We start from the raw sequence: 18,181 nt of genomic DNA, 5'->3' as shown, positions 1-18,181 counted from the left end.
GGAGGCAGCATCTGTGCAGGGCTGGGAGACTGAGATGGTCTGGGTTCTGGCCAACTCGGGGTCCACCCTTGCAGCATGCAACAGGGCTCCAGGCCCCCTCCAGGCTGCCAAGTTCCCAGCACAGTGCACGTGCGTGCACCTCGTCCCACTCTACGGGTTGCCGGTTGCCGGGGACTCACCGAGACAGGAGGCCTAGGGCGCCGGGCCCCCCTCCACAAGCACCTTCTCATACTTCCCATGCCCGGTGGCCACAAACTTATACCTCTTCCCAGATGGGGTGCTCTGTTGGGGAAGGAGACCAAGAGTGAAGGTGAGAGCAGCAGAAAGATGATGCCTCTGCCTGTGGGAAGCCCTCACAGATGCACAGAGGACAGTCCCTCTTTGCCCTCCCCTGCTGCACCCACCCTTCCTGCACCAACCACATTAAGGCTCTACCTTAATTGTTGATGAGGTCTTGGAGCCTCCCTTCTGCTCCCAGAGGCTTTTCTTGCTCATGTCTCCAGCCACAATATCCTGGGGGCAGCAGAAGGATATGTCACAAGTGCAGACCCCTGGATCTCGGGGAGTAGAAGCCCTGGGCCCTTCTCTCTTGCCTTGCCTTACCTGGTCAGGGGGCCTGGGACCTGCCTACTGTGTGATCCCAGTGGAAGTGGCAGGGAAAGGGATAAAGGTGCCATCCACCTCCACTCAAACAACACAGCCTTCTACACCAGCAAGGGTGAACCCAACCCTACTGCAGTGCCTCAGTGTTCTGTCTACCCACATTCACGCTGGACAGTCCCACGCTTGCCTTAACAAAGAAAACTGGCCTGCTGCTAAACTCCCAGGTGCTGGCTCTGCAGCCTAGCCTTGCCCCTGGAGGGGACCTTACCTTGCAGGACGGAGTCTTGGTGGCAGACTGAGCCTGTACCTCACCCGTCTCCCACCGACTCTTGGTACTGGCCACGGCCATGCTGGGCAGCTCTATGGAGGCCTGGCGGGCTAGCTTGGGGGTCCGGCCAGCGGTCTGCAGAGGAGGCAAAGCATCAGGATTACCTTAGTGAACAGCCACCGTGGTCACATCAGAGGGTCACACTGGGCAACCCCTTGCTTTGTGTTCGTATTTTCCCTGGGAGTGCTTTCCCAATGCAGCCCTAGAGTGGGGAATCACTGAAAACATGTGCCTTCCTACATTCAATGCAATTGTGAGACATCTCCCGGTCCTGAAGAGCATCAGGGAGATGATGGCGCACAGGACAGATGTGGGTCTGCCTCCATGCTGCTCATGGGGTAGGGCTGGGGGACCATGGAATGGATGGAGGGACATTGAATGGATGGAAGCACAGTGGTTAAATTGCAGAGTATTGGTTGGATGGAGGAGCATTGATTAGATGGAGGAGTATTGGTTGTACAAAAAGGTGTTGATAGATGAAGGAATATTGATTGGATGGAGGGGTACTGATTATATGAGGGAGTATTTGTTAGATGGAGGGGCATTGATTGAATGGAGTAGTATTGGTTGGACAGAGCCATATTGGTTCAATGAAGGGGCATTGATCGCATGCCACGACATTGATTGGATGAAGGAGTATCGGTTGGATGGAGGGGCACCGGTACAATGGAAAGGTATTGACTGGATGGAGGAGCACTGAATGAATGAAGGAGTATTGATTGGATGGGGAAGTACTGGTTGGATGGAGGAATATTGGTAGGATACAGGAGCATTGATAGGATGGAGGGGTACTTGTTGGATGGAGAGGGATTAATTGGATGGAGGAATATTGGTTTGATAGAAGGATGTTGGTTGGGTAGAGGAACATTGATTGCATGGAGGAGTACTGGTTGGATGGAGGAGTATTGGTTGGTTGAAGGGGAATTAGTTGAAATCGGAAGTACCGGTTGAATAGAAGGGCATTGATTGGGTGAAGGAGTAATGTGTGGATGGAGGGGCATTCGTTGCACAGAAGAGCACTGACTGGATGGAGGAATACTGGCAAGATAAAGGAGTGTTTGTTGGATAAGTGAGTACTGGGTGGATGGAGGGGCCCTGGGTGGATGAAGGAGCACTGATTTAGGAGAGGAGTATTGGTTCGATGGAAGGATACTGGTTAGATGGAGATGTCCTGATTAAATAAAGAAGTACTGGTTGAATAGAAGGGCATTGATTGGAAGCAGAGGCATTGATTGGGTGAAACTATTTTGGTTGGTTAGAGGGAAATTGATAGGATAGAAGGCCATTGATTGGATGCAAGGCATTATTGGATGGAGGGGCATTGATTGGATGAAGTTGTTTTGGTTGGCTGGAGGAACATTGGTTGGATGGAGGGGAATTGATTGAATGGAGGAGCACTGAACGAATAGGGGTACTGACTGGATGAAGGTGTATTAGTTGTATTGAAAGGAGTTGGTGGATGAAGGAATATTGGTTGGATGAAGGAATATTGGTTGGATGAAGGGACATTGATTGGATGGAGGAGTATTGGTTGAATGAAGGAGCAATGACTGGATGGAGAGATACTGATTGAATGGAGGGGCTGGCATGTGGGATTGGCATCGGTTACATGGTGAGCCATTAATTGGATAGACAAGTATTGGTTGGATGGAGGGTATTGGTCAGATGGAGAAGCATTGATGGATGGAGAAGAATTGATTGGATGGGAGGGGCATTGATTGGGTGTAGTAGTATTGGATGGATGCAGGAATCTTGATTGGATGGAGGGTCATTGATTGGATTAAGGAGTACTGGTTGATTGACTGGAGGAGTATTGGCTGGAGAGAAGAGCACTGATAGCACGAAAGGGCATTGATTGGATGGTGCAGTATTGTTCTGATGGGGGCATTGATTGAATAGAGAAACACTGAATAATTGGAGGAGTATTGGTTGCAGGCATATTGGTTGTATAAAGGAACATTAACTGGATGCAGGAGCATTGATAGGATGGGAGATTTTTGGTTGGATGGAATAGCATTGATTGAACGGAGGGGCATTGGTTACATGGAGGGACATTGATTAGACGGAGGGGCACTGATTGGGTCGTGGGGCACTGACTGGATGGAGAAGCATTGGTTGGATAGGGTGTTGGTTGAATAAGGGGGCATTGATTGGATGGAAGGGCGTTGGTTGAATGAAGGAATGGTGCCAGGATGGAGGAGGGACCTGGCAGCAGACAGGAGCCAGATCATACCTCGATGGCCTGGGTGTATTGTTCCAGCCGCTGGTCAATCTTGGAGATGGGCAAGTCTGGTTGGGACTTCTTCACACTGTTACTGGAGGGTAGAAGATGTGTCAGGCCCCATGTCTCCCACAAGGCTTCTCCCAACCTGCCCAAGCCTCCCCCAGAGCGCCCCTCGGTCTCCAGATCTCCACCCTGTGACTCCCTTCAACCCCCTCTTGGGGAAACCTAAGATCTGAGCCCAGAAAGCAGATAGACAGACAGACAGACCTCTTCTCTATGGAGCGGTTTAGGGACTCGGTCCTGTCGATGAGCTGCAGAGGGTGGAGAGAAACACAGGCCTGCAGCAGCTGAGGTAAAGCCCACCCTCCATCCCCACAACTACTCCATCCACCAATCCAACCCCCAACCCTTATATCACGGGGCTTTGCTGAGCATCAGGAAATGCGGGGGATAGCAGACAAAAGCCGGGCCTGGGCCTGGTCTTCCTGTGGCTGGCATGTGGGACTGGCCTTTTGGGTATGAGTCCGGGAGAGGGGAGAAGATGGCAGGCTTTGCAGCTTGACCTACTTTGGTGGTGGGGCTCAGAGGAGGTGAGCTGTGTTCAATGGTCCCCTCCAAGATCAAGGGGCTGGGTGTCCTGGGCTGCTGACATTTCTGGTGCTAGAAAAGAAACAAGACAAAACAGACATCCCAGGTGACCCTCTGCTGGTATCCCTCCTGCCCTGCCCAGCACCTGTGGGAACAAATGCTGTTCCTCCCTGAGCCCCAGGTTCTCTGTGGCCCTGACATGCTCCCGTTCTAGAGCTGGTGGGGAGGGACTGAGGAATCTGGGGAAATGTCTCCGGATCTTGCAAGAGGATCACCGAGCCTCACCCTCTCTGAGAATGTGGGCCCAGAAGGGGCTGCAAGGTCTAGGGGTGTGGGGTGCTGACCCACTTTGGGCTAGACCCACAGGGCCCACAGAGTGGTGCAGACAGCAAAGGCAGGCTCATCCCTGGGGTGGGGGTGCAGTCAGACCCTCTGAGGTGGAGCCATCACCTCCTCCTGCTCCTCCTCAGCCCCTGCGGCCCCCAGGTTGTCCTGGACAGTGTCCTCTGGCTCTGGCTCCTCCTTGCTCAGACTCAACTCCTCCAGGTGGACTTCATCACCGTCCTCCTTTTCACCAGCATGCAGGCCGGGCCTGTGGGTGGAAAGGGAGGCAAAGCCGTTCTAGGGCCATTGGATTGCTTGGTTGACCCCTTCCTTTTTCCAAGCCTCAGTTTCCCCATCTGTAAAATGCAGGTAGTCAGGCTAATTGAGTGCCAAGGGATCTGAGACCCAAGCCCATTGGGAAAGAAGGTCCAGCGGCCTCAGAGCCGGCGCATTCTGCTTGGGTCCCTGTGTCAGGGCCTGAGGCCCTTGGGGAACTGCCCAGTCCTCCCCCAGGCGGGGCTCTACAGACGGAGGGGCCCCCAGGCACTGAGGCTGGGTTCAACCCCAGCTTCCTGGCTGGGCCTCAGCTTGGCAGCTGCCCGCCCACCCAGTTGGTCTGGTGAGGTGCCCGGGGGGCCAGGCTGCCGGGACCACCACTCCTGCTCGGCTCCCTGTGGGGGCCCTGGGGTGTGTGGGGGACTGGAGGCTGGGTCATTTGGAGGGCTAGGCAGGGGCAGGGGCCAGGCCACTGAGTAGCAGGGCCAAGGGGCTGCCGGCTGCGGGGGAGGGGAGGCCAGCCAGCTGGCAGCTTCCAGCGGCTCTGCATTTGAGCAGGACTGAACCTGGAGGAGAAGATGGGAAATTCTCGAATTTTCCATGATTTCAGGCCCCTGGGTGTGCGTGCCAGCCAAGACCCAGACCCACCCGCCCAAGGTGGGCAGGGGTCTGAGCCAGCAGCAGCCACACAGAGGGCCCGTTCAGCAGCCAGTCTGTGCAGCCTGGCAGGTGCAGGGGGTAGGGCGGCTTCTCGAGCTGGGTTTCACGGAAGAGTCAAAGCGCCCCCTGCTGTTGGGAGCAGCCTGGCCCGCCTAGGCCCGAGGCCAGGGAGAAGGGCGCTGCCCCGGCTCAGAAATGCAGGGCTGCTGACTCCCAAGCATGTAGGGGGAGACTGAGGCCTGGGGAGGGGGCAGCGAGCACTGTGCCAGACCACGACCGGTGCCCTGGTTATAGGAGGACAAGGCAGCGTCGCTCAGCAACACTGGTCCCGAGAGCTCCAGGCTGGTTTAGGACTTCAGAGGGGGCAGGAAGGACCCCGACCAGGGAGAACTGTCAGCCCAGCCACGGGCTCTGGTCCCACTCAAGGCAAGGGGGTCCTGAGCAGGGCTGGGGTCCTAGATGGCCCGGGCCCCGCAGAGCAGGTGGGGCCGGCCCCATCGTGGCCGCAAGTATCTGAGAGCAGCAAGGACCCCGAGCAGGCTGGGCAGGGGTAGTGAGGTGGGGCTTGCACGCAGCCCCCGTTGGGCCCACTGGGGTTGAGGCCGGCACACACATCCACACATCTGGAAAGTGTGTCCTCCCACCCCACTCTCCGGCATGCACATCTGGAAATACCTGCTCCCCTCCGTGGGAATGGAGATCAGCCAGCCCCGAGGGAGGAAGGGGCGGCGGCGGCTCTCAGCCTCCATTACGGAAGCGGCCGCAGCTGTGTGCTGATGTGGCAGCACTCGGCTTGGCCCCGCAGCTGCCTGGATGGGGCCCAGGGGCCCTGGAGAGCCCCAGAATGAGGTTTCCTCGCGGCCCTTTGCCGGCCACCATGCTGTCTCGCCCTCTTCCTCCCTCCCCTCCTTTCTCCCCCTTTCCTGGCCATGGGGGCATTTCAGGGGCGGCTTGGAAAGGGGAGGATGGGGTGGCTGCTCAGGCACAGGCTGAGGGCCTGAAGGGAGCCTGCTGTGCCCTGCTCTGCCCAGCGCCCACCCTCGAGGCCTGGCGGGAGCCCCGCTCTGCCCACTGCCCACCCTCGGGGCCCTCACTCACTTGTCCTCTTGCTCCCCCTCAGGACTCCTGCACCGGGGGGGTTCTCTGCTGTCCGAGGCGCCCTGGACCCCCTCATGCTCCTGCCGCTGCTCTGGCCTCTGGGACCAGTCGCCAAAGCCCTCGTCCTCATCCAGTTCAGGGGCCTCCGAGGGCTTCAGGCTGAGGCTGAGGGTAGCAGGGGGGAGCTTAGGACTGGGCGGCTGCTGCCTCCTCTGCTCGGGGCCCACACTCACCTCATGGCACCTGCTCAGGCCCTGGGCTCCAAGTGTGGGAGACCCTGTCTGCCACAGAGCTGGCTCTGGGCTGTGTCTCCTGTGGTTAGAGAATCCCTGAGGGTAGGGCTGTGCCTCCCCCATCAGTCTGGGGCAGCCTGACAACTGTGCTTCCTCCATCAGTTCAGGACTCCTTGAGGCTTGGCAGGGTTGTGCCTCCTCCATCAGTCTGGGGCTACCTGAGGGCAGGACTATGCCTCTCCCATCAGTTTGGGGTTCCCTGAGGGTAAGGCTGCGCCTCTTTCATCAGTGTAGGGCTCCCTGAGGGCAGGGCTGGGCCTCCCCCATCACTCTGGGACTCCCTAGGGCAGGGCTGGGCCCCCCCCCGTCAGTCTGGGGCTCCCTAGGGCAGGGCTATGCCTCCCCTATCATCCTGGGGCTCCCCAAGGGCTGCCCTGATCCCCAGGCTCCTCCTAAGCGCCTATGTGGCAGGGTGAGCTCCTGGAGAGCTAGGGCTCTTGGCGGGGGTGGCCGAGGGCCTGACCGTGGTGACCGCTGAACCCCACTCTACCCAAGGCTGCTGACTCGGAGAAAATGGAACAAAAGAGGCCAGGAGGAAGGGGAGCATTATTGGAAAAACAGCCCAGCCCAGCCGCGGAGGCCTCCTGGGCCCAAGGAGGAAGCAAGCCAGCCTGGCCGCCAAGTTGGACGTGGCTCTGTGAGTCATTGGCGGGGGAGTCTGGTTGGGGGCCCAGGGGCTGGCTGCGTGGCTGGGGTCAGAGGCAGTACAAGCAAGGCCCAGCTCACGAGCACAGAGCCTGGGTCAACGTCCAGGAGGCAGCCAGGCATTAGCAGACCCTCACCCAGGGCTGCAGCCCCCCTCACCCCAGGAGTACTCGCCCCCTCCCGTGCTTGCTTCTGGGGGCTCTTCCTTGTTCTCGTGCTGCACTGGGACCCCCAAGCCCAGGCCCTTGACCTCCCCCTCAGCTCAGGCCCCAGGGTGCACGGACAGGGGTCAGAGGCTGGGCATGCGGTGGGGGTTGCTCACAGCATCTCGTGCTCCGGCCGCTCGGGGACATGGCTGCCTCCGTCCACATCCTGGGCCTGAAGCTGCCGGTCTCTCTCCTGCCGGCATGGGTCGCGGGTGGCCTCCTCCTCGTCTTCCACGCTCCGCTGAGCAGTGGGCCTGGTGGGGGACACAGAGGGACAGTCACGCCACAGCCGAGACCGGCGCGGTTTTGCACCCACTCCTCCTGTCTATGCAGGGCCTTGCTGGGCCACACAGTGTGGGCAGCCCTGGTCCACGAGGGCAGTCCCAGGCTGGCCCTCAGGCCTCACCTTGTCCATCTTTAAATAGAGGCTGCTCACGTGGTCATGAGGTGCCGTCTGACCCAGGCGAGGGTCCCGGGGCCTTGTGAGGATCTGGGCACCCCTGTGCCCTGTGGGGATGAAGGTGGGACTCCAAGGCCCATTCAAGCCTGAAGAAACTCAAGGACATGACAAAAGCTCCTCTGTCCCCCTCTCCCAGCCCACCTCCCTCCCTAGGTAGAGGCAGGACCTAGACCCAGGTGACCCTGGAGGGCCCAGGAAGAAGATACTGGAGTCCAGGGAGACTGGCCACAGTGCGTCGCCAGGTGGCACCTCCACCCTACCTGCGGGTGCTCCCTCCTGCACCCCAAACGCAGGGTGTATTGGGGAAAGGGGGCCCCACATGAGGTCCAAGGCTGAGGAAAGGAGGCCCCGCACATGTCCAGGCAGGACACCTCCTGTCCCACCACCAGCCCTGCTAACAGAAGCCCAGCAGACCGGTGGGCTCCTGCCTGGGCCTAACCCCATAGCTGGGGGCACCTTACAGGGTCGGCTCACCCAACCCCACCCCATCCTTATTTCAGAGCCCTCTGCAGAGTCTCTCTGAGCTGTTTCTTTTGTTTGTTTGTTTCAGCGTTTCGCTCTTGTTGCCCAGGCTGGAGTGCAATGGCACGATCTCGGCTCACGGCAACCTCCGCGTCCCGGGTTCAAGCAATTCTCCTGCCTCAGCCTCCTGAGCAGCTGGGATTACAGGCGTGCACCACCACACCCGGCTAATTTTGTATTTTTTAGTAGAGACCGGGTTTCTCCATGTTGGTTAGGCTGGTCCCGAACTCCCGACCTCTGGTGATCCGCCCACCTCGGCCTCCCAAAGTGTTGGGATTACAGGGATGGGCCACCTCGCCCGGTCATTTGAGCCATTTCAAAAATGGTGAAACTGAGGTAAGGGAGTGCTTCTGCTCTCAGAGACTGAAACCATGGCTTCTCGGGGTCCCACATGCCCCACTGGGGGACAGAGGTAGACACAGGCTGGCCTGGACCCGGTTATCAGAGCCCCGGCCCGGCACCTCTCAGGCAGTCCGGGTCCTGCAGACACCTCGGCCTCAGCTGTCGTGGCCCTGCCTCCCATCGCCCTCCTAGAGCCTGAGTCGGGGGTCCAGGGTCTCTACACTCCTACAGGGCTTATTATCCCAGACCCAGGGAGGGCGCCCAGGCCAGAACGGGGAGCAGGGCTGGGGTCTTGCCGCTGGGGTCTCAGTTCTTCCCGGCCAGTGTCCGCTGCCTGACCCTGCAGCCTGATCCCCACCAGGCCCCAGTCCCCTGGCCAGACAGCCCTGCCAGCACATGATCTAATCTCTCCTAGGTCTCCCCTAAGCCTCTCAGACAAAAGCCAGGCCCTTCCACAGGCCCGAGTTCAAGGCCCACTCCCCCCACCGAAGCCACAGGGGACTCCAGCCACGCAAACCCAGCCGCCTGTGCACCCCGCCCCCTACGCCCCCGAATCCGCCTGCCTGTCCTGCTCCTCAGAAATGCCTTCAACTCCCGGCCCCCGAGGAAGCCACTTAATTCCCCACACCTGGCTCCCATCATCCGGGCAGATGAGGCCCAGCTTCCCGCTTCTGCCGGCCTCCGCATGGCTGGGGGCTGCTGGGCCTCGTTCCACCTGGGGAGGCAGAGCCTGGGGCGCAGGGGCCCTCATGCTCACTCACGCCCCAGCCCCTCCAAACGGAGGGTGGTGCAGAACTGGGGCAGTGTTGAGGAGGTGGAGGGGTTCCATGGAGGGGAAGCCTGGCCATGTTGCTCTCCGTGTTCCCATGTCCCAGCCCCTCCATGTGAGCAAGGGTTCAGCTGGGGTGTGTGCCCCTGGGCCTGGGGCATGAGATGGAGCCCCAGCTCCTCCTTGGACCTGGGCTTCCGATGGGTCCAGGGCCCTCACTCCAGCTCCACAGACCCCCTCCACCAAGCCGTAGGGGAGAGGAGAGCTTAAAAGCCCACACTGGTGCAGAGACCCCAGATACTCGTGTGCACACGTTTCCTCGGGTGCACCCCTATGGGCAATGAGTCCGGGCCCCAACGGCCCCACAAAGGCCCTGGCTCTGCTCACAGCTCATGTCCTACACATGGAGCGCAGCCGTGCTCGGGCTCCCCAGGCCCGGGGCACACGCAGGTGCACACCCAACTCACACACGTTCTCCACGAGCCCACACTCCAGCCACACAGGCACACACGCCCGCACCCCATAGGCACATACAAGTACGCTCGTGCTCACACACGGGAACCCTTGACAGTCACGTGTGTGTGCAAACAGGCTTGGGAACAAGGCGACCACGTCCCCCTCCAGGGATCCCTTCCGGGTGCCACAGCCTCACTTTCGTGAGGCTGTTTAGTGAGGCAAACATTGACTGTTTGCCTTGCCATTGCCCTGACAACGGCAGTGCGGTCCTGGCACGAGGCCCAGGTGTGTACTCTGGGAACATCACCCCTGCCGAGTTGGGGCCCCTCAAAGATCACCCCGACTGAGCTCTCCCTGGCTAGGGGCCTGGAGGACAGAGTGGGGGTGCAGAGTAAGCATCTCCTGGTGTCTCCCCTAAAACCCAAGGCTGGGGAGAAGCCCCGCCAGCCCCTGGCCTCTGACCCAGCAGACTGAGGACGTGGAGGCCTCTGGGCCCCTTCCCCGTCTCCTCCCTTTCCCCTACCCCAGGATGTGAGTCATGTGGGCCCCCTCCCCATGACCTCACCCCCTCACTATTCCACAGCTGGGCTCTGTTCTGGGAACTGAAAGGGGGGCAGCTCTCCTGGGGTGGGGTGGGGGCCTCTGGCCTGGGAAAGGCGCCCCCCGGCCAACGGCTCAGGCCCCTTGGCATGCACAGCAGAGCTGTCAGGACTCTCAAATGGCCGACCCCACCCGTGGCCCTGGCTCGGCCCCGTGCAGCTGCGAGGGATTTGGTGTTCCTGCGCAAATGCAATTAGGCGATTTCCTGTGTCTGTTCTGGCTCCGAAGCCCAAGGTTCAGCCCAAGGGGCCAGGCAGTGGAGGGGGGGGCTCCATCCACCTCCCACCCCGGCACACCCCCACACCCTCACAGTCCCAGGCTCCGCTTCGGGGCTTGGCTGCCAGCCAGGATCACCAGAATGCACAGAACCCTGACGGTGCCTTGTTCTGAGTGGGACTCCCCAAGCTCGGGTCTGTTCCTGCCGTCCTCATCCACTGCCGACCACCCCCCGACTCCGGACGCTGGCCCTTCTTCTCCTTCCTCCACAGACCCCCCCCACTTCTACCTCCCAGTCCCCACTGAGGGCCTGACAATGTTCGTCCGCAGCTCGGCACTCCCAGCTGCCCACCTCCAACGTCCCCCTGCAGACACTTCCAGAATGAGTGTCCGGCTCGGTCCCCGTCCCGACTCTGCCCCCTGCAGGCAGCTCCTGTGGCCGCCTCACCCGGCTGTTCTGAGCCCAGTGGTTGGCTGGAGAGGGTCCTCTCTGGGGTCCTGGGGAGTGAGGAGGTTCTGGTGAAGAGCAGGGGCTGCAGGCAGATGTCGAGAGGAGGGGGAACTCCTCCTCCGGGCTGGACCACAGGTCCCCTGGACACCACAGGGAGCTGGCAGGAGGCCTGGAGAGTAGGGCTGGGCCTCCAACCAGGGTGGCTCAGGGCTCCCTGCACAGCGCTGAGGTCTCTGGTCCCCTCGTGAGCCCAGCCTCCCCTGTGGTCATAGACTTGCCCCCTCAAGTCACTGCAGAGCCCAAGAATGGGAAACACAGCACAGTGTGCCGGGAAAAGGTGCCCACAGGGGCCCTTCATGGCTGAGGCTTCCAGAGGGTCGTGGGACAGCAACCCCAACCCCACCAGGCACCCACCACAGCATTCACAACACAGCTTCGGAGTGTGGGTCTGGGTCTATCTGGGAAGCCAGGGCAAAGGCAGTGGCAGCTGGCAGCACCCACACCCACAGCTCTGGGGCACGGCTCACATGAGCCCCCATCAGCAGGCCCCTTGGTTGTACCACACGCAGGGGTCCCGCCCCAGGGAGGGGGCAGTCCAGGGAGGGGCCCGAGGGTGTAGCACGGGCCAGCTGTCACCCCTCCCTGGAGAGGCAGCTGGGGACGAAGCTGGGAGGGGAGCCAGGAGCAGAGACAGCCCGGGGCCAGCACGTGGGTGACAGGTGGGGCAGCGGGAGGGGCACACGCCATCCGCCTGGGGCTGGGGTGTAGAGATGGGAACCTGCCCCCCAGTGCCTGGTGCTGGCTCAGCCTGACCCCTGGGCCTCCAGCACCTTCCCAGTTGTCTGCACCCTGCTGGGCGTGGAGGGGAGGGAGGGAGTCAACCCCTTTCCTTGTAGTCCTGGGCCAGGGGGCGAGGGAGACGCCCCAGCGATCAGAACTCTCACCTCTCTGCCTGGGGAGGCCAGGTGATGAGCCGCCCGGAGCAGGAGGAGGCCTTGAACTTGGGTCTGAAAGACGAGCTGGGGTTTGCCGGCCAGGTGTGGGCAAGAGCTAATGCAGGAAGGCAGAGAGCCGGAGAGCTTAGAGGGAGTAGCTCTGTGCGGCTGGAGCCAGATGGGTGACCCCCACTCAGGAGGAAGCACTCGGACCCTCTCTGCATGTGCGGGGTCCTCTGCCTCCCGCTAGGATCCCCACGCCTAGGTCCTTCTGGGCCTCTGCCGCACAGATCGGGTCTGGAAGGCTCCCTGGAGGAGGCGACGCCTGGACTTGGACATTGGCCTGCAGAGCTGGCTTCCCTCACAACCCTGGGAAGACGGAGCTCTCTGGCGAGTTGATGCGGGGGAGGCGGAGCCTCCCTCCATGGCACCAGCCCAGTGTTGGGGGCGACACAGAGAGCCGGAAACTGGTGGGGGCGGGAGGCTCTGCCTCCCATGGGCTTTACATACCGAAGCCCTCATGGCCAAGTGGAACCCGGGGTCAGCCCGGGGAGGTTGCGAGAAAGGAGACTGTGGGCCCCACCCCATCACACAGGGAGGGAGGAGGTGCTGTGCCCCCGGGGGGGGACAGCTGCCCCTCTCTGGGTCCTCTGGGTGGGAAAAGGCTTGGTGAGGCAGAAAGCCCAGCCCCAGCCGGCAGGGTTGGCTTCTCACAGTGGCAGCGCTTTGTAACCTGGGGGTTCCTGCAGGGCCTCTCTTGGTTTCTCACCATGGGGCAGCATTTGGGGGCCTCTTGAGGGACCCCCTAGGTGCTTCTACTCCGAGCCCCCAAAACCAAGGAGCCTCCATTCCTCTGTCTGCAGCCTCCCCTGCCGGCTCTCGGTACCCAGGGCTCAGTGGCCTGGGGGCTGACAGAGGGGGTCACCTCTGACAAGGCCCCTCCTGGCGCCTCCCTGACTCATCCAGCCCACCTCCCTCCCACGCTGGCTCAGGCAAAGGGCTCTGGTCACCAGACGCCCTTCCTGCCCAGCCCCAGCCCCTTCTTGGCCTTCGCCCCACCTGGCCTCCCCTGGAGCCCTGGCCTGGGTGCCCGGCCTGCTGGGTTCAGAGCCCCACCCCGCCCTGAACAACCCCGAGCCTCAGCCACCCTCAGTTCTCGCCCATTTCACAGCTGGGGAGTGGAGCCTGAGGTCTGGTTCCTAGGAAGAGGCATGGGGAGACCAGACCTCACCCCGACACTGCCCCTACAGTCCCCAGCCTCCCTCCTCTGCGGGGCTCCCTGCTCTTCCGGCTGCCACCCTGATGGCTACTTCCTGCCCCACAACCACCCAGCTAGCCCAGGCTTGGTTCCGGCTTTTTCTTCTCAGCCTGCCTGGGATGGCCCAGGGCACAATTCGATTCTTCTATAGCCATAGCCTCGGTCCAGTTCCTTCCTCCTCCCTCCTCCCTCCATTCTTCTCCTTGTCCTTCCCTCCTTCTCTTCCTCCCTCCTCCCTCTTCCCTCCTCCCTCTATCCTTCCTGCCTTTCCTCCCCTCCTTCCTCCCTCCCTCCCTCCCTCCCTCCATCTTTCCTTAGCCAGCAGTTTATTTTGTCAGGTGCTAGGGACCCAAAGACGGAGGAGTTAGCTCTCTCTTCCCTGCCCTTACAGATCTTAGCAGTTGCCAAGAAACCAGCGCTGACCCACGATGTGGATCAGGAACCACAGAGGGGAGCTGGCAGGAAGTCTCTCAAAGGAGGGGCTCCTGTGCCTGCTCTGAGCCTGGGGGTCGCCACAGTGGGCAGGGTCCTGGCAGGGAGGAAGGGGTGCAGTGACCGTGCGTTTGTCTAGGACTCCCCAGGGAGGCACAGCCAAGGGGAGACAGACCTGCTCCCCACATGCACAGCCCTCCCCTCTCCCCATCCTCCCTGAATCTCAGATGCCAGTCCCCAACTCCTGATGACCTGAGGCTTGTCTGTGTCTCTGCCCCCTGCCTCCACCTCCCCCTGCCTCCACCTCCCCCTGCCTCCACCTCCCCCTGCCTCCACCTCCCCATGCCTCCACCTCCCTCTGCCTCCACCACCCCCTGCCTCCACCTCCCCCTGCCTCCACCTCCCCATGCCTCCACCTCCCCATGCCTCCACCTCCCTCTGCCTCCACCACCCCCTGCCTCCACCTCCCCCTGCCTCCACCTCCCCCTGCCTCCACCTCCCCCTGCCTCCACCTCCCTCTGCCTCCACCACCCCCTGCCTCCACCTCCCCCTGCCTCCACCTCCCCATGCCTCCGCCTCCCTCTGCCTCCACCACCCCCTGCCTCCACCTCCCCCTGCCTCCACCTCCCCCTGCCTCCACCTCCCCATGCCTCCACCTCCCTCTGCCTCCACCACCCCCTGCCTCCACCTCCCCCTGCCTCCACCTCCCCCTGCCTCCACCTCCCCATGCCTCCACCTCCCTCTGCCTCCACCACCCCCTGCCTCCACCTCCCCCTGCCTCCACCTCCCCCTGCCTCCACCTCCCCCTGCCTCCACCTCTCCTGCCTCCACCTCTCCCTGCCTCTACCTCTCACTGCCTCCACCTCTCCCTGCCTCTACCTCTCACTGCCTCCACCTCTCCCTGCCTCCACCTCTCCCTGCCTCCACCTCCCCCTGCCTCCACCTCTCCCTGCCTCCACCTCCCCCTGCCTCCACCTCCCCCTGCCTCCACCTCTCCCTGCCTCCACCTCTCCCTGCCTCCACCTCCCCCTGCCTCCACCTCTCCCTGCCTCCACCTCTCCCTGCCTCCACCTCCCCCTGCCTCCACCTCCCCCTGCCTCCACCTCTCCTGCCTCCACCTCTCCTGCCTCCACCTCTCCCTGCCTCCACCTCCCCCTGCCTCCACCTCTCCTGCCTCCACCTCTCCCTGCCTCCACCTCCCCCTGCCTCCACCTCTCCTGCCTCCACCTCTCCCTGCCTCCACCTCCCCCTGCCTCTACCTCTGGGGAGAGGCACACAGGGAGGGTCTGTTCCTCTGGGTTCCCTACCCACCCAATCCGAACCTGCTTCCCTCTGTCCCCCGACCCCGCCGCTGGGACTGCTATCCAACTTGGGAGGCGATGGGTTCGCCTCCTCCCATGCTGAAGTCCCCTGAGCTTCATGACCCACCCAGTGCTACATGAGGGCCCCGAGCTCCTGCCTCAACTTCACCCCAGAGTGGTGATGCCATGACTAGGCTATGAGTGTGGGCCGGGGTGACTGCAGCCCAGGCCTGCTCGCCACACACACCCAGTCCCAAAGGTGCCCACGCCAGCCAGACAGACCCCAACTCTACCAGTGCCAGCCACGGTGACTCTGCAGCCCAGGCCTGCCCACCACACACACCCAGTCCCAAAGGTGCCCACGCCAGCCGGACAGACCCCAACTCTACCAGTGTGGACCGGGGTGACTGCAGCCCAGGCCTGCCCGCCACACACACCCAGTCCCAAAGGTGCCCACACCAGCCAGACAGACCCCAATTCTACCAGTGCGGGCTGAGGTGACTGCAGTCCAGGCCTGCCCGCCACACACACCCAGTCCCAAAGGTGCCCACGCCAGCCGGACAGACCCCAACTCTACCAGTGCGGGCCGGGGTGACTGCAGCCCAGGCCTGTTCGCCACACACACCCAGTCCCAAAGGTGCCCACGCCAGCCAGACAGACCCCAACTCTACCAGTGCCAGCCATGGTGACTCTGCAGCCCAGGCCTGCCCACCACACACACCCAGTCCCAAAGGTGCCCACGCCAGCCTGACAGACCCCAACTCTACCAGTGTGGACCGGGGTGACTGCAGTCCAGGCCTGCCCGCCACACACACCCAGTCCCAAAGGTGCCCACGCCAGCCGGACAGACCCCAACTCTACCAGTGTGGGCCAGGGTGACTGCAGTCCAGGCCTGCCCGCCACACACACCCAGTCCCAAAGGTGCCCACGCCAGCCGGACAGACCCCAACTCTACCAGTGCGGGCCGGGGTGACTGCAGCCCAGGCCTGTTTGCCACACACACCCAGTCCCAAAGGTGCCCACGCCAGCCAGACAGACCCCAACTCTACCAGTGCCAGCCATGGTGACTCGGCAGCCCAGGCCTGCCCACCGCACACACCCAGTCCCAAAGGTGCCCACGCCAGCCGGACAGACCCCAACTCTACCAGTGTGGACCGGGGTGACTGCAGCCCAGGCCTGCCCGCCACACACACCCAGTCCCAAAGGTGCCCACACCAGCCAGACAGACCCCAATTCTACCAGTGCGGGCTGAGGTGACTGCAGTCCAGGCCTGCCCGCCACACACACCCAGTCCCAAAGGTGCCCACGCCAGCCGGACAGACCCCAACTCTACCAGTGCGGGCCGGGGTGACTGCAGCCCAGGCCTGTTCGCCACACACACCCAGTCCCAAAGGTGCCCACGCCAGCCAGACAGACCCCAACTCTACCAGTGCCAGCCATGGTGACTCTGCAGCCCAGGCCTGCCCACCACACACACCGAGTCCCAAAGGTGCCCACGCCAGCCGGACAGACCCCAACTCTACCAGTGTGGGCCAGGGTGACTGCAGTCCAGGCCTGCCCGCCACACACACCCAGTCCCAAAGGTGCCCACGCCAGCCTGACAGACCCCAGCTCTACCAGTGTGGACCGGGGTGACTGCAGCCCAGGCCTGCCCACCACACACACCCAGTCCCAAAGGTGTCTACGCCAGCCAGACAGACCCCAACTCTACCCAGACACCCAACAGGAGGGATGCCCACGCACCGGCAGACAGTGTTGACCTCAGGGTATCTATGACCCTGGAAACCTCATGGTGTGGCCTCCACAGAGCCCCAAGCCCTGACCCCCTGCTGAGACTGGACAATGGAGCCTTGTTTCCCCAGTCCCTCTACCCCTGGCTTCCCATTAGTCCTCAGAGGCTGGATCAGGGACTGTCCTCAGAGCAGAGTCCAGAACTGGCTTGATGTCCCGCTGACCAGCCCATCACCTCCCTTGCGCTGGGTGCCCTACCTCTTTTGATGTGCTACGTGGTCAGCCTTGTGCCGGCAGCACCCTCGTCCCGCTCTGCAGCTGTTTCACATCTCTGCCCCATCTGCTGCAACCGGCCTGGGTCGGAGGTTAGGGCCCCGCCCTGTTCGTGGGTGGCCCTGCCTGCTGCATCCAGGCATGGCTGCGGCTCCACTTGCCCCGTGCCTGCTCTTTCTTCCCCCCTCCTCCTGCTCTGCATGCTGTGCACATGGCTTTCTGTCCTCCTCCGTGTCACTGACCACAATGCTGCCGGGCCCGTGCCACGAGTGAGGCAACCTGGGGGACCTTTCTGGGGCCCTCATCTGCACCCGGCAATCAGTGTCCTCCGCCACAGTTCACCCTCACAGGCATCTACATGCAGCCTCGCTCGGCGCTTGCTTCCCACAGGAGGGGAACAAGGAGACCTGACACCCACAGGTCCCACTGACAGCCCGGTTACGCCTCCCGCCTTTGCTGGATGGCCCTCGGGAGCCCTGCGGCTCCTGGGCCAGCTGGTACTGCCCTGGCAGAGCTCTCGCCATGCTCACGAGGCAGGTTTTTGGCACGTTCCGGGACACGCGACCAGTCCCTGGCATCGGCTTGAGGCTCTGCCATCCTCTTTCCTTGCCAGCTAGTTGTGCCCAGATGTACCTCACATCCCTGAAGGCTCTGCCCACAGATGCTGCCCAAAGCGCTTCCATCCTCCATGCAACCGGAGGCTTCATACATTATTCAGACGTGGTGCCCACCTGGGCGGGAGCCACAGCCGGCACCCACAGAGAACGGGCAAGCCAGCCTGGCATTCAATCACCTGTCTCACTCTCACAGCACTGGGATCTTCCTACCATAGCACCCAGCCACCAAGCTCTCTGCCTGACGCCGCCATGCCATGTCTGCCTGTGGAGCTCTGGGGTGCCCGGCCTGGCCACCAGCCCCTCCCCGAAGCTTTCATGGGTGACCAGCCCCTCCCAGACTCATCATCCCTGGGGTGCAGGGGAGACGTTGCAGCACAGAAAAGAGTCTGCCCCTGGGCTGGCCCTCCTTCCCCAGGAGACTTCCTGGTGTGTGTCCCCTGGTACTGTGGACGCCCCCTGCCAACTCCCAGGACAGGGGTAAGCTTTGGAGGCTCCCTGAGCCTCAGCTTTCCTATCTGCAAAATGGGGTATGAAGGACCAGCTTCAGTGGGCCGTGGGAGACTCACATGGCCT

At 62.1% G+C, this 18,181-nt stretch overlaps 1 protein-coding gene across 8 annotated transcripts in view; it reads right to left on the bottom strand.

The window, feature by feature from the left end:
- Positions 1 to 18,181, bottom strand: part of LSP1 (lymphocyte specific protein 1) — a 40,332-nt gene that overhangs the window by 4,439 nt on the left and 17,712 nt on the right. For 3 of the 8 annotated variants that reach the window (XM_045370633.2, XM_065527775.1, XM_065527777.1), the window contains exons 2-10: positions 7,362 to 7,499; positions 6,102 to 6,266; positions 4,194 to 4,335; positions 3,723 to 3,815; positions 3,423 to 3,466; positions 3,165 to 3,246; positions 872 to 1,006; positions 436 to 513; positions 180 to 282 (exon numbers count right to left, since the gene is read on the bottom strand). In XM_045370633.2, coding sequence (XP_045226568.1) covers positions 193 to 282; positions 436 to 513; positions 872 to 1,006; positions 3,165 to 3,246; positions 3,423 to 3,466; positions 3,723 to 3,815; positions 4,194 to 4,335; positions 6,102 to 6,266; positions 7,362 to 7,499 — 967 coding nt within the window. In that variant the 3' untranslated portion in view covers positions 180 to 192. Of the gene's footprint in view, positions 1 to 179; positions 283 to 435; positions 514 to 871; positions 1,007 to 3,164; positions 3,247 to 3,422; positions 3,467 to 3,722; positions 3,816 to 4,193; positions 4,336 to 6,101; positions 6,267 to 7,361; positions 7,500 to 16,976; positions 17,061 to 18,181 lie in introns of those variants that run through there. The other 5 variants (XM_005576868.4, XM_074012861.1, XM_074012862.1 and 2 more) reach the window with 3 other exon arrangements.

Source organism: Macaca fascicularis, chromosome 14, assembly GCF_037993035.2.
Source record: "Macaca fascicularis isolate 582-1 chromosome 14, T2T-MFA8v1.1".
Taxonomy (NCBI): domain Eukaryota; kingdom Metazoa; phylum Chordata; class Mammalia; order Primates; family Cercopithecidae; genus Macaca; species Macaca fascicularis.
Note: the sequence above shows the minus strand (reverse complement) of the source record. Positions and strands in the feature narration are given on the sequence as shown.